The sequence below is a fragment of the Aythya marila genome (genome assembly GCF_965140915.1).
Source record: "Aythya marila genome assembly, chromosome: 7".
Taxonomy (NCBI): domain Eukaryota; kingdom Metazoa; phylum Chordata; class Aves; order Anseriformes; family Anatidae; genus Aythya; species Aythya marila.
In genome coordinates this window covers 5,551,873-5,567,407 of record NC_139048.1, presented here as the reverse complement: position 1 = coordinate 5,567,407, position 15,535 = coordinate 5,551,873, and the positions used below count along the sequence as shown (strand labels likewise).

Sequence of the window (15,535 nt, the reverse complement as noted above, 5' to 3'; positions counted from 1 at the left end):
AGCTTGTCTTTGTCTTGCTAGGATGAATAATGAATGAGATATATAGACTTCTGTCCTTATTTCACCAAAGTGAGGAAATATGTTGGAATATTTCACTGCTGGAAAAGAAAACATTACTGAGATATATCTGAGGAGAGTATTGCTCATTAGACTGCTGCCAAATCTGTTATGGAAATGAGCCATACAGAATCATTTTGCAAAATAAAGGAAAATGAGTCCTTTTAAGCCAGACTTTCTTTATAAGGGTGTTTTGCTGCAGAATAAAAAAAAACGAAAAAAGACACCTTCCAAGTAATGTGTGCAAGGAACAGCAAACAATGTACCACAAACATGAATATTTCTTAATCTCTTTCCAAAATCCATATGCTTGTAAAATATGAGGAAATCTGTAGTTTTACCAGATTTCTGAAGATTGATTGTGAAGTGTTTTGGGACAAGTTGCCACTTTAATTCTGTTCTTTACTGACATTTTCTGCTGTTCATGCTTGTTCAAAAGGTTTCTAACTCCATTAAACCACGTCTAGCAGCCTGTCAGCCTGGCTATATTTCTACATGTTCTTCAGCAATGGAATGCAGATGTTTTTCTCCTTGCCTGGTAGCAGTCCTTACTTTTTTGAATGAAACTAATAATTTTAGGTTTGCTTTAACCATTTTTATTTTTCTCTTTGTCTCTGAAAGCAGAAATTAAACTATTGCAGAGTAGGGAGAGAAATTAACATTTCTGAAGTAGTAACATAACCTAACTTAAAAATTCAAGTAGAAATGGTACCTTTTTTTTGTGCAAGATTTGTTAGTTTTCTTTCTAAATGTAAAAAAAGGGAAGGAGACTCCAGACTGCTCTAATCTGCATGGCTCATGGAGGTAGATAATCTTCTGCAGATGCAGGTGAGGGGAATCTGGTCCAAGATGCACTACAAAAATCATAGAGTTCATTTTCATGTTGTTTCATATGCAGCTTGAATCAACATGAAAAGCAGAAAATAAGGATTGGGATTAATCTGTTTTCTAAAAGGAAGAAAGGAGTCACATATCTTTGATCATAACATGTCTGTTCTGAATCAGTGTCTCTGGTTTTCATTTCAGTGGGGCTGGTTAAGGAGTAAGGCAGTGTTCAGCCTCAATAAAGACAGTGTAATCTTACTCAGAGTCTGGTGCCCCCCAGTGCCACATACAACTTCATTTTTGCCTTCATTAAAAATAGTCATTTTCATTCTTTCTTCAGGAGCTAGAATGCTTTTGAAATACCTCTCTTTGCTTTTGAACAGATGTGATTGTGAAGAGGTTTGTAAAAAGGAATTCCAGAACTAATTCCAGAAAGGAATTAGTTAACTTAGCCCATTTATGCTTGTTGCTAGTTCTGGGATATCTTGCCTACCAATTACCTTTTGAGTTGGACCTTCAACTGCAGAGGTAAAAGGGATGATGGAAGAGACATTTAGGAACAAAATCATACTTTCAGTGGGAAGCTATTATTGATAAACTGCTGGTTGTTATGTCTGGGAGAACAGTGTGTTTCTCTGTAGAAAGATGAATACCTGGGATACAAGAACAGTCTGCAATGTATCAACACTACTCTAAGCAGGATCCTTTTGGGATAACTGAAACATTTACAGTGAATCATCAACCATAGTCCAGTTGTTCTATGCTAATGGAGATGTTCATCAGACATGTGCGTTGGTGTGCAGGTTGCTTACAGGAGGGACACTGTTGTACAGTGCTTACAGTATAAGAATATGGTTGTGCTTAACAGGTGAGTTTACTTGACCTGCTTAGCTGTTGATTTTCTGGTTTTGAATAAAATCAAGCAGGTAGCTCCACTTCCAAACTCCTGTCTGTTAGTGAAAGAATCATGAAGTTGTGATCTTTTAAAGATCCCTCTAAAGCCACCTCAATGCGTTCAAGAATGACAGTTCAAAAAAATAATAATAAATTTAATATAGCATTCTGTGTTGTCAGGAAGATTGTGGTACATTGGATAGGGTCTTGCTAAGAGCACAGACTGGTTGGGCTTCCTTCTGGAGTAATGCTTTGTGTAAAAAAAAATATTCAAGATCTCCATGGATCAGAGTATGAAATTAGTGAATTTTGTCTATAAATTTAGAGAATGTATAGGCTGTTGCTTTTTTTCATTTATGAAGCTGACATTTTAAATGCAGCTCCAGGCAATTACAAATCAATTATAGCTCACAATTATATTACAGTTTTAATGTATTCATTGCCCTGTAGTTACAAAGACAAATCATCCCACTTTACTTGAGGTCAGGAGTTTGATAAAGATCACTCAGCCTTCCAGTTCAAATGGAGCTAACTGGAACTAATTATTAATCAGTTGGACTGAAAAGGAATTGATGCTCTAACACATGGTATTTGTTATCTCTTACAGGCAATTTCATTCCTTACACCACTAGCAGTCATTTTCGTGGTGAAAATAATTCGGCGGACAGACAAGACTGAAATTAAAGAGGCTTTCTTAGGTAATGTGTATTGTATTTCAAGATGGAAAATATGTGATAGTACTCAGAGATTGATTGCAGTTGTAGTGTAAGCCTTGAAGAAAACCTTGTCTCCATTACAGTATGTTTCAGTGCAGTGATGGTTGCAAGCAATCCTGCCAAAGTCTCTGATTTTATGCATGCTTCTAAATGTATAAATTCTGTGCCTTAGTTCTTCAGTCCTGCTAGCAAGGGTCAGAATTTGATCAGTAAAATCAAGACCAGACTGTCCAGATGTACCCTTTTTCTGTCACAGTTAATCTGCTGCTTACCTCTTATTTACAGTGCAGCTCTTCTAAATTCAGGGTTTGACAGGAGAGTCCTGTGAGACTCAGCTGCTTAGTTTAGAAAATTATTTCTCTCATTGTTTTCTCTGACCTTCTCCTGGAGCTTACTCTGTTCCCCATTGCAAAATCTGTGCTCATGGCTCAGCTTTTGCAATCACAAGCTGATGTTTTATCTTAAAATGCCAGTGTAGCTGGATGTGCACTTAATCCTGGACCACGAACTGCTATGTTTGTGTTATGGATGAGGTCTAATTGCAGTTGGAGGCAGCAGCTTCCAGCACTGGGAACTGAAGAAGCTTTTGTGGCAGTGTATTTGAAATATACCTAACTCTGGAATTCTGTGTTTTATTGGCTAATTTGCCCTTGAATTTATTGGAGCCTAGATCATAAGGTCAAACTAATACTCAACCTTGCCTTAGCTAGACTGGATATAAATGGCACAATGCATCTGCCTTTGAATATTTTTTAGACCAGGCTGGGTTCTTGTAGCACGTTCTTTCACCCGTAGCTCTTGCACAAGTGTGAGGAGATCCTAGTTTTTGATTTGTCTGCTGAGAGTAATTTGTAGTAAGTTCTGACATGTCTCATAGTGATATTTTATTGACAAGTCCATTCAGTAGAGATAACCCTGATTAATAAAAATGCATGCAGTCAGAGTATTATTTCTTGTTGTTTGAGAATTAAGCTTTGGATTAGTTTCTCCATCACTTGCTCTTACCTTTTTTTTTTTTTTTTTTTTTCTAAAGAGGCACCTTGCCTTCTTTATGATTCCGTCTATAATCCTCATGAGTAACTTGTTTTCTCGGGTCCACGTCAGCTTCCCTTCTGTTCTCCCTGATGCCCAGATTTTAAGGAAACCCCAACATTGATGTTCTGTTCTGCAGAGTATCTCTGTTCAACACATGCCATAAATACAGAACTTCTTGTGGCTTAATTGTGTTCAAGTATAAAGAACATTAATATAATCCAATATGTTAATGTGTCTATGTGTCTGGTGGTGTGAAGCTGGTGTTAAGATTCATTATGTGATAGAGCCTTGCTGTTTTGCACTGAGATCTGTCACATAATGTTCATAATGAATAATCAAGAAATCCCTCAAAAGGTAAACTTCTTTACGCGTCAAAGGTAGAAGAGATCAAAGGTTAAAAGAATGTGAAAATGCTTTGCCTTTCACATAGCAATTAATATAAGGAAGGTGATTCCATGCATCTAGGATAAGGAACAGTTAGTTTCCTGATGCTGGTGCACTTACACCTTTCTCTTGCCTCTTTCTTTGTACTGAGTGGGTTATGTGTCTTGTGGTGGGCAGTGTGATTTTTTTTTTTTTTTTCTAAAGTGAAAAAAGTGAGAGCAAATGCAATTCAGCTAACACTCACACTGACATTTGATACTTGGATTGCCACCATTAATAATACACAACAGTGGAAGAAGCATCGTTCAGTCAGACATGCCATAAACAATCAAGATAAAGCTCAATGAAAAGGGTAAACTTTACTTCATGTTTTGGAAAGCAGATATCTCTACGTATCCAATCCTTTTTTTTCGAAAAGGAGAATGTAATGCCATGACAATGCTGGTGATCTGCATTTGATTTTTAGGAAACTTTCATTTCAGTTAAGACGTGATCAATATAAGTAACTGAGAAAATACAGTTGAGAGGAAAAAGCGTGGGTATGAGTGGTCATTGTGAGCAGAGGTATAAAATGTGGAAGAGTGTTTTGAACAATATCACTGTCTCTAAAATTTACTTGTTCCTTTATTTTTACTGGCAGCTATTGTTAACATCTAAGAAAAATGTTATTTTTGATTGAGGACTTCCTATTTTTTTTTAACTTGAAGATAAATATATACTATAACACATATCTTTATGATCTATAATATCCTCAGGCAAAGATTTTATGGAGACCGGATGAGTGCTGCTGAAGTGCAGCATCTGAGGCAGCAGTCCAAAGAGAAAATAGCTCATGCAGCTGTCACAATCAAAAGTTCTATTACTGTAACTGTTCTGCTGGAAATCAGAGATTTGCCTGAAATCAGTTAGTTACTTGTGTGTTGTAACAGGGAGCTACAGTATGGACTGCAGCATCGGGTCAGCTTTATACTAAAAAGAGTGAACACTGGATCCAAGTGCCACTGAAAGCTAGGTAGAGATTTCCACAGGCTCTAGATGAGGTTGTTTGCAAAGTCCTGATATGTAAGTACAAATAAAGAAGATCAATACAATCATACCTAGCACGACAGTTCTTCTTTGTTACTCACGTTTTATTAGGAAAGTTGGTTAATTCTGGAAGGTAACATAGGAGGAAAATGTCAAGATTTTTAGTCAAAACATCCACATCCTGTTGAAAGAAATTAAAAACAAACAAACAAAACAAAAAACAAACAAACAAAAAAACAACACCATCCAGTTCTAATTTTAGTTAAAAGTCAGATTTTAGTCTTAATGTAGATTACTTAATTGGGTCACACACACAGACACACACACACACACATAAAATGTGTATAAACATAGGCCTATACAGAAATTCTTGACCCAAAGAGTGTACGATTTTCATTAAGTAAATTACAAACCTTCTAAACACAGAACTTGATTCTCTAATTATTGCTATTTGATGATTTATGCCTCTGCAAATGACATGATAGGAGATTCAGCCTTGAATTAAGGAAATAAGATTTCTGAAGAGTAAAAGCATAGCAAAGAACATTGTGTGATTTTTGGGGGCTCTATCCTCATTCTGGTTAATACAAAAATAGGTTAATAACAGTGGCTTACAAAGCTCATTCAGTTTTCAGTCCAATAAAGGTTTCAGTCTGTAAATCAAATGCTGTGATGTTACAATATATATCTTGGTATTTATGTTGTTGTTCATTCTGTTTTGTAGCTGTTTCTTTGGCTCTAGCTCTGAATGGAGTCTGCACAAATACTATTAAATTAATAGTGGGAAGGTAAGTCTTGTCATGTTATAAATGATGGCTATAACTTTTAAAGAAATGAAGACAGAGGTGGCAAATGCAATACATCTTAATAAAACGATAACCACTGCTCCAAAGAATATTGAATTAGCAGGGGTCCCTGTAAAACTGGCCTTTCCCTGGTGCAGTTGTTGCATAATTTCATTATGTGACATCCAGCTGTGTTAGGAATGTGTACCCTTGTGTTTTATTTTTTGTTGGTCTGGTTGGTGGATCCATAGAAATGAGGAGTTTGAAAGGAAAGGTGTGAGCTGAAATCAGTTCATTACATTGACAACACAGAAGAGTCACAGTATGTGGGAGTTTAGACACCAATGCCATTAGTCTGATAAAATAGAAATCAATTGAGTTTTAATATAACCTACTGCTTGCATTTTGTGTGAAGCATATTACTGAATATGGTATTTCCAGGTAACATCAAGATCCCTGGCAGAGCAAACCTTGGAGCTAAGCAATAAGTGGATTCCTAGGTAGGACAATTTTTAGAGAAGCATAAATTGGAATGAAGGGACCAGAAAAATATTAGCAAACAAAACTCTCTGGAAAACAATTTTTAGGTATTTTTGGCTCTTTTTCTTTATTAAAAAAAAAAATAAAAAATAATAATCACCTGAGAAGTATGTAATTGACTTGAATTTGTACACCATTTAATTGAGTCCAATTCTGCATTTGTTGTTCAGCTTCACCTGTTTTGTAGCATCGAGGAAGCAGTTTTTGTGCTTGTTTGTGATGGACTTTCTGCTACAGTACTGTTGCCCTGATAATAATGGTACTTGGCACTTTTGTTTTAAGAGTGCTTCTGAAATGTAATTAAGAACGTCTGCATCATCTTCTTCAGGCAGACGTGAGCTCATTTTGCCTGCACTCCAAGCCAGCTAGCTGCTCTGTCAGCTTGTCTCAGAACGTGGTCGTTTGCCTCGTTTCTCTTCAGGGTTTATTAGCTCAGGATCAGTATGAAACCAGCCAAACCTACACGCTATTCTTTAGCTAGAGCAGGGTCAAAAGCTCAGAGGTTTGTTAGTGCATTTAGAGAGGCAGCATCAAGGTTGGCAATATAATTTGGTGGTTGTTTTGGTACCAATCCCATAGCCTAAGCTGTCATCCTGTTCTCAATTGGATGTGTCAGCAAGACTTGTGCGACTTTGTGGGGTTGCTCCTACTTTGTTCTGTTGCTGGAAGTACTGTGAAGATGAATTGCTCTAGGTAGAAGTAGCCTTGCATATTCATTTTTGGAACAGAACTTCTGTGTCCTCTTTGGGATGAAACACACTGTGAGAAGAGACAGGCTACAACTCCCACTTGAATGCACTGGAAGCCTCCCTTACAGATCCTGCCTGAGAAAAAGAAAATATAAATAAAATATTGTTTTGATTTGATTATTCCAGGAAAATGAAGCAATTCTGCTCTTGTGTTAAAGCAGAAAGAAATAAACATACTCTGTATATAATAGGCAGTAAATGTAATAATCACTTTGAGGTTTATTTGTTACTACAGCATTTTATATTTTTAATGTCCATGGTGTTTTTTGTAGACCGCGTCCCGATTTCTTTTACCGCTGCTTTCCAGATGGAGTAATGAACTCTGAAATGCACTGCACAGGTGATCCAGATCTGGTGTCTGAAGGCAGGAAAAGCTTTCCAAGTATCCACTCTTCCTGTAAGTTTGTTCACATGCAGTACTACTTTTTTTGGGGGGAAAAAAAAAAAAAAGCTATGGTATGTTTTGGAATTACTCTTTTTTTGTTAGATGGTGAACCTGATTTTTGCTGCAGGGTCACTTCTGTCTTCAGTCAACCCTGCCAGAAATTTACTTCTGGAAATACAGTTGTGAGCCTGTGACCCTTCCTTATCTCAAGAACCACATGACTATGCTGAGAGCCATAGCAGAACTGTCAGTACAGTGAAGTACTATTCAGGGTTAAAGAAAACAGTGTGATTCTGAAGGGCTACCTGGTTCCTAATGCAAACCTCTTTGCGCAACTATTGTTTATATAGTAAATATTTATTTTGTTATATTCCACTGAAATATGAAATGTGGCAGGACATGTGGGACCAACATAGTTTTGAAGAGGTGTAGTTAATATCTTTCAAGTACTAGATCTGTTGAACCAAAGTTCAAGTCACAAAGACAGTTCAACTACTTTTATCTTAAAAATTTTAAACAACAAACAAAACACAAAAACAGCATTACTAAAGTGCTTTTCTTCATAGGAGGTTGTATGATTGGATGTGAAAGGAAGGAACGGACAGAGATCATGGTGTATTATTGTGGTGCTATTTGTCATAATGAATTGCGTACAAAGATGGATTCAGGAAGTCCCTGTACCTCTAGAAGCTATAATAATATGCCAGTATTATAATGATTTTTTCATTCCCTATTTTCTTACTCCCTTGACGATACCTTCCGCTACAGACAACAGTGGATGAGATGTTTGTTTGTGTGGGCGTTTATCCTGAGGGGTTTGTATCCGTGTTCATCTGTCTACTGCCACTGGGCTACTTTGCAAGGGTGCAGGCACCCTTGTAAAGTAAATGGTGGTAGCTCAGTTCCCAGCACAAGTAAGCAGAAAAGAGTGAGTAGAAAGTCCTGAATTCTCTGTCAACATGACAATACTGAAGTAGCAAGCAATGAGAGAAGAGTTTGGGGCATGGCTGTTGCAGTCCTTTGTTTCTCCATTTGGCTGTGGACTGGTCCCTACCCGAGGTCTGATGGTTTGTTTGATCAGCTGCTCCTAGCTAGTGCTGTATCCTAGCATACGTTTAGGTGATTTTTGAAACTCATATGCCTGATTTAATTAGTTATATTAACTCAGATGTTTACAAAGTTTCCTTTCTCTGTCTTGAGGAGCTTACTTCTACAGTGTTTTATGTCAGGAAGTCCAATAAAACTTATTGTGATGTGTAAAATAATTTGATTATTGTCAGTGTTTGTTTGTTTTTGCTTTTTGGCTGATATATGTTTGTTGTCTTGTGCTGTTCTGCTTCCAAGAAGTGCCAATTGCGTACAAGTAAGTCATACCTCTGGAATTTGTTCTCTTGATCTTCTTTCAAAGTAATAACTTCCCGTTGTCTAATTGTATAGAGTTATGCATTGGAAATGAGTTGGGTAATGAGATAAATGAAATTCTGGGCTGCTCTTTTTCTCTTTTCTTTGTTCAAGTCCCAGAACAAATAAAGGTGTAGTAAATGTTTGTTGTTATCTTATAACCTTTGTAGCCCTAAACAGTAAACCAACTGAGCTGTGACATTTTTTTTTTTTTTTTTTTTTTATGAGCTCTGATTCACATTAGAGGGACACTAACAGATGATATCCTATGCCATTTGGAACAAATGGCATTTATTGCTATTTTTAGACAGTCTTCAGATGCCGGTTGTCACACTTAGTTGCAATCCACTTGGCTAAGTATTTCTGTTCTGAATAACAACAAAGGCTTAAAGTAAGTATAAGTACACTGATGTACTGAGAATTTACAGGTTAGCCCATAATAGACATCAAGTGTTAGAGTTGCTCGCTTTACTGAAATGCAATAGTTTACTCTCTGGGGCTGCAAAGTGTAAGTTGGGAAGGACACCTGATGTGCTTTTGTTTTTGCTAAGACTGCAAACACTGTGTATGTAGCGTGCTCTGGTTAACTCTGGCCCACATCCCAGTTCTCTTACCAAGACTGCTTGTCACGCAGCAAAGCGCATTGTCTCTGTGCCAGTAAAGCAGCTCATAGAATGCGTACTGAGGTGTTATTTTTAACTGCCATTGGTTTTATAAGCACTGAGTTATGTTACTGCAGCTCACACAAAATTCAATGGGAGCAGTGGGTTTAGATCAAAATTATGAGAATAGCTTTCTCCTTCACTGACTAACACAATATTAGCATGTGGCTGAGTTGACTATATTCCCTAGTACAAAGTCTTTTATTACCATGTGATGAGAATGAAGAGATTATGTATATGGTGGTTTTTATCTGTTGGTAAGTGTATGCTTGAGTGAGGAAATTCTGCAGTTGCTTGAAGTACTTAACTGTTTGAAGCCTGATGTTATAATATCGAAGTCCCTGACAAGACCATGTGTTTTGAAGTCTTAAAATCCACGCATATTTTAGTCTTACTATAGAGAATTAAACAATCATAAGTTTATGTTCTTACAATGCCACCCTCTGCTTCTTCTGTGTAGTAGAATTATTTAGATAAAATAACACTTAAAAAAATAGTTACTAAGAATAATTTATGCTTGTGATAATTTATTTTCTTGCTGTTACTTCATCCCCTACTAGAATGAAGAGTAGAAAACATTATTATGGGAAACATGGCATTATAATTCCTTTCTGGATGTATGAAGCAATGAGGATGTTAAGGATATAATAATTTATGTTTAGAAATTATGCTATTATACATTTTCAGTCTTTTGTGTAATGTGTAAACTATACCTCCTTTGCTTCCAACTCCCTGTGAAAAATTATTTTCTTGTCTCAGTTTTAAAAATCTGTCCTTTCTGTCTTCTTAATATACTTTTCATTGTAAGCTTTTCTTCCATAAACTCAGTCCAAGATTTTTTTTTTCTTTGCTACTGTCTCTCTTCCTATGGCATGAGATTGCTACTAGATAAAATGAAAAAGTTCTGTTCTTCAGATTTCTGTCATCTCTGTTTGGTGTGGAATTTGTGAAGCAACAGCAAAAATGGTTTATTTTTGTTAGTGTTTTTGTTTGTTTGTTTTCTGGTTTTATGGCAGCAGAAATTTAAGTGGGGTGGATGACATAAACTCCAGCACCTCTCTTGGAATTAATAAACTGCAGTGGGCTACTTGTAACTGTATTTTCTACTTCACTTGAACACATGAAGAAAACGCATCATGAGTGAAAGCTTCCAAGCAGCTTGTAAAGCGAGTTTAGAGGCTTCAGTCGAGAGCCATTTTCATCTTCAAACCCGTTTTTCTTACAGCACTCCTTGGACAGGATGTCAATCAAAAGCTTTGTTATAGCAGGATCTAAAACCTCATCCATGCAAAATGAGGCGTTTAACAAGAAAGTCTGTTGTGTTGTGAATGTACCACCTTCCTGTAGTACAACAGGCTTGTTTAACAACAGTGACAGTGCTGGCACACCCAGATGGCCTGACCTGACCTTGTGTACTCAATAAAATTGTGGTGAACTACCTGTCTTCCACTGAGAGAGAACTTCTGCCCTGAAGGAGAGTTCATTCTACTTACTAGAGCACAGATGATTTTTTGGGGGAGATTAAATTCACATCTCCATCTCCCTGTGCCAAGCAGTGTGTAACACAAATAAGAAAATATGTGGAACAGAAACCGTTTGGTAAAGTGAAAGGGAGACTTCCAGCCATATGTGAACTATATAGCTGCCTGAAAAATTCAAGGCATTTTGTATAAAGTAGGAAAAAAGAGGTTGACCAACATGAAGACAGTGTTCTTGTTACTGCCTTCTCTGAAGAAGAACTCTACCTGTGGTAGCTGCAGAAAATATACTTTGAGTTGGCTTACCTCATTCAAGGCTGCTGTCTGCTAACTCTGTCCTTTTGCTGTCCTTTTCTGGAAAGACTACTGAAGTTAGGCAAATCCTTCTCTTGATAACTTCTTACAACTGCAACTTCAGCTTAGAATCTACACAAGCATGACCCCAGCATTCAAGGACTCTGTTGAAATTTACTGAGTGCATGTTTTACTGGATTAAAGAAGTCCCTAGGCCTTCAGGATTGTTTGGAACATATTTACCTCTTTTCCACTTGAACTGACGCTATGTTTGTTTGATGGAAAGATGTTTACGGGTAAGGAGAAAAAAATCCTGCCTGGGTCCAGTAGCTCAGAGGTGTTCCTGAGTTTCAGGTTTATACATGGCTATTCCAACCAAAATGCATCCAAAATATGTGTGTATTTTCCATACTTAGTATTTCCACAGCTCTATAATTTATTGGCTGTTTGAAGCTGCTACCTCTGAAGATACTGTGCAGCTTCTGTAAAAACCAGACTTCATTGAAATAATGTTGATGAAGATCATAAGCACAGCATTTCTTCCTACTGCCTGTATCCCTCCCATGTGTTATGTCTACAGTTGCCTTGCACAGGGCCTTCAGGTATCCTGCCTTGGAGGTACCTCTTGGTATCCTAACCTCCCAATGTAAGTGGAATAAGCATGTAAGTAACCCTTCAGAGTTTATTCTGGATATACTCTGCCAGCCTGTTTTCCAAATAATAAGCAAGACTATCTGAAACATGTCCCTGAGAACAGTGGGAGTTCCTGAGCATCTGAAGGCCAGTTACACCATCTAAATGTGGTTGCCGTAGTAAGGAGTGGAGGAAGAAGACCTCTCCTTGAAGATTCAAATAGCACCATAAGGAAACAGATAAAAAACAAACAAACAAAAACACAAACAGCAAAATGGATGAATGTAAAGAAAGTATGGTTTGTAAAACAGAGACCAAATTATGCTGAAATCAATATAAACCTTTTATTGCCTTGAATTAATAATAAGTGTAATTATCATCCAGCATGCCAACTGGTGAAAAATTCAATGTATGGGTAAAGAAAATGTAATTGAACATAATACATGAAAATCAATTTATAAGAGGAAAAATAATGTAAAGGAATACAGGACTGTTAATTAGATAAGCCACATGTGTAACTGGTAGCTGGAAAGAACAGAGTTTGTAGGCATACAGTGTGCTCATGGGATGGATAGAAATCTTTTTGTACCAGATTTCTTAACTGATATCATGACATCATTTTGATGTTCGTCTCAGGCTGATGATATCTTTCACCCCCCAAAATATGAACCTAGAGTCCTGAAGTGCTATTTGTTTCAAAATCAGTATCTAACTCTTAGTATTTGTTGTTGAAAAGTTACCACCATGTAGAAGCCTCTTGTGAAGTTTAATTATTGTTCTATGTGTGAGAGAGTGCAGAAAAAATGCATAGGAAATAAAGCCTTATAATACCAGGCTTAGATGTGGCAGAGCAATTCCAGGTAGACCAGACATTCATTGATTAAACATGGAATAAAAACAGAAGGTTTCTTTTCAATATCAGTACTTCATTACTTTGATTTGTATTTACTGGTTCCAGGAAGATTTCACAATGCCTCATTCTTCAGATATTCTTCAAACTGAACATTTGGTTGGTACTTATGTGGGCAGAGAGGTCTGAGTTTATTTTGGTGGGAAAAAAAAAAAAAAAAAGGAACAGAAAGCTAATAATTTTTGAGAATAATTTCACTAATCTGGTTTTGTATGTATTATTTCTTCATAGCTAACTCTCATGACCAGTTGTGTTAAGTAAATCCTAAATCAGTCTATTTTATGATTTTTATTGTTACCATGAGATCCTGTAGGAGACAGTTTTCTAATCCTGGTTTTAGTCTTATGTCATTGCTGTTATCAGGAAAATATCTTTGTTTCTTCAGCAAATGTGTTCAGTCTACAAAGTATCAGTCTTCCCTACATCAGGAAGACTGTCTGATTCTGCTTCTTGTGAGCAGAAGACAATATGTCAAGTACGAGTTTATTTAAGATGACAGAAATCCTGAGCATGTTCTCCATACAAGAGTTCACTTTTCTCAAAAGCACATAGGGTTCGCAATGGCAACTTACATTTGTTACTCAAGAAGGAGGGAAAAGAATGCCCTGGGAACTCCTAAAGAGTTCTGGGAGAAGCACACACAGTGACAACGCCAGATGTAGCCGTTCTCTCTATATTAGTGTCATATGCTTCAACTTTAAGAGATGCTGACAAGTCCAGGTTTCTGTCACAAACCATTCGAAAGCCAGTTATTTTCCTAAGCATAGGGAAATGTTTTAAAATATATGAAGTGATCATCATGCCCATTCTTCCAATGATTAGGATATTAAGCCTTTACCTTCTGGGAGTCACGGATATAAAGAATTTGACCAGGAAGCCAGCTACCCTGAAATCTTATGGAATTCAGTCTGGAAGCACACTTTGTCTTTCAGATCTACACATAGATTCAGAGACACTGAGAAGGAAAATCATTTTTGTATTTATAGTACATACTTTGTTGCTATGTGTAGATGATTGATGATACATAAATAAAAAAGACAAAACAACAACAAAAAATGTTGTTATTTAAACATCTTACATGGTAGGATTTTTCTATAACTTGAAATTAGGTTGGTTGTTACATGATTTGCGAGTTCACTGTAGGATAAATACCTCTCTCTGATCTAATCTTGAGCCATCTAATTGGATATTTCTCTTCTGAGCACGGTGCCTCATTTCAAATTGCTCTGAATTCATCACGTCAGTATGATTTTTCCCCTATTAAGCTGCAGCTGAATATTGCAGTTTATCATGCACTTCAGTAATTTGTTGTATGTATGTGTTTTTTTTTTTTTGTTTGTTTGTTTGTTTGCTTTGTTTTTGTTGTCGTGGTGACTTTCATTTCTGTACTTGTGTTTCTCACCAAGTACTCTAATGAGAAGTCCAGGAAATACTCTTTGGGCTACTGCACTGTGAAACTCCACAGGTATCACAAACATTGGAAAAACAACTGATAACTTGAAAGAATTATATGGTAGTGCTAAATAGGATGGTGATGATGAGGGAGGGATGCAAGTTGTGCTGGAACGGGAACTAAGTTACAGGCTCCCTTAGTTCTTATAAATATACTACGTGTGGGAATTGCTGCAAAGAGAGCTGGTTGCCAGTTAATACAAGCATCAAGATGATGCTTTAGGGGCTGCCAGAGTATCTTTGATATTATTTTTAAAGCCTCTTTATAGGTTTCTTTGTAGTTGCTTGATAGTTTCTTGGCAGTGAAGTAGAGTGATCATCAGCGCATGTTGCATATGCGGCAAGTTGCCAATGTAAAAGTAAGCTTAAATGCAGGGTTCTTATCAGATAGTATAGAATATGCTATGAAGTACAATTTTTTTTTATTTTTTATTTTTTTTAAGACAAATAGGTACTGTGTAACACAGATGCTATCACAATATACATTCTAGGCTGCTGAAAATCCTGTGAGGCTCTCTATAAATACAAAGCAAGGAACTGAATTTTAGGATGCATTTAAAATCTAGCAACTTCAGAAGCAGAGCAAATGAACCAAAGCAAATTTCCATTCCTTAGGTTTGAAATCTTTGAAAGGCTGGCCTGAGTATCCCATGGAGTTCTACATTTGCTGATTTATTTTAGCAAAAGCATGTGGTCACTTACAAATAGTTTAAATAGTGCTGTTAAAAAAATGTTATATAAGATCCCATGATGAGCCTCAAGAAAAAGCTAAAGGTTTTCAATGAACTAGTAGAGCTCTTGGACCAAATCAGAATACAGTGTAAGAATGTATGCTTATCTAATTTACTGGATATTTTTAGACTATTTGTATCATGACTCATAATTGATTAAAAAACATATTTTCTGCAAATAGATTTCTGTAGGTGGAGAAAGAGTTAAACATACTTTGTGTGCATGATGAAGGAAAACAGTAGGCACCTTAGAGATCTGAGAAGTTTAAATTGAGGGTTAATGAAAGAGATAAGAAAAATAGCTATCAAAGAAAGCATGTTTTAAAAGCACAAATGCATAGAAATCCATGTCTTGTTCCACTGTTTGTTCCATTTGCTGACTACAGTTATTTTCCCTAGGCTTTCAGCTGCAAAGATTTTGGTTTAAAATTGTGAATCCAGATCATGTTTCTAAATTGGTGATACTGAGTTTTTGATACAGAGTTCTGAATCAGAGAAAGACCTGATACATGGCATTTTAACTGAGTCTTTGACATGGATTTCACAGAATTGATCTGTATAAATGAAGATAGGCCACC

The 15,535-nt window shown here is 36.7% G+C and overlaps 1 protein-coding gene across 15 annotated transcripts in view; it reads left to right on the top strand.

Moving 5' to 3' along the window:
* PLPP4 (phospholipid phosphatase 4) overlaps positions 1 to 15,535 on the top strand; it is a 186,430-nt gene that overhangs the window by 138,379 nt on the left and 32,516 nt on the right. For all 15 annotated transcript variants that reach the window (XM_082764698.1, XM_082764709.1, XM_082764710.1 and 12 more), the window contains 3 exons: positions 2,384 to 2,474; positions 5,662 to 5,725; positions 7,284 to 7,408. In XM_082764698.1, the coding sequence (XP_082620824.1) occupies positions 2,384 to 2,474; positions 5,662 to 5,725; positions 7,284 to 7,408 (280 nt within the window). The remainder of the gene's footprint in view (positions 1 to 2,383; positions 2,475 to 5,661; positions 5,726 to 7,283; positions 7,409 to 15,535) is intronic.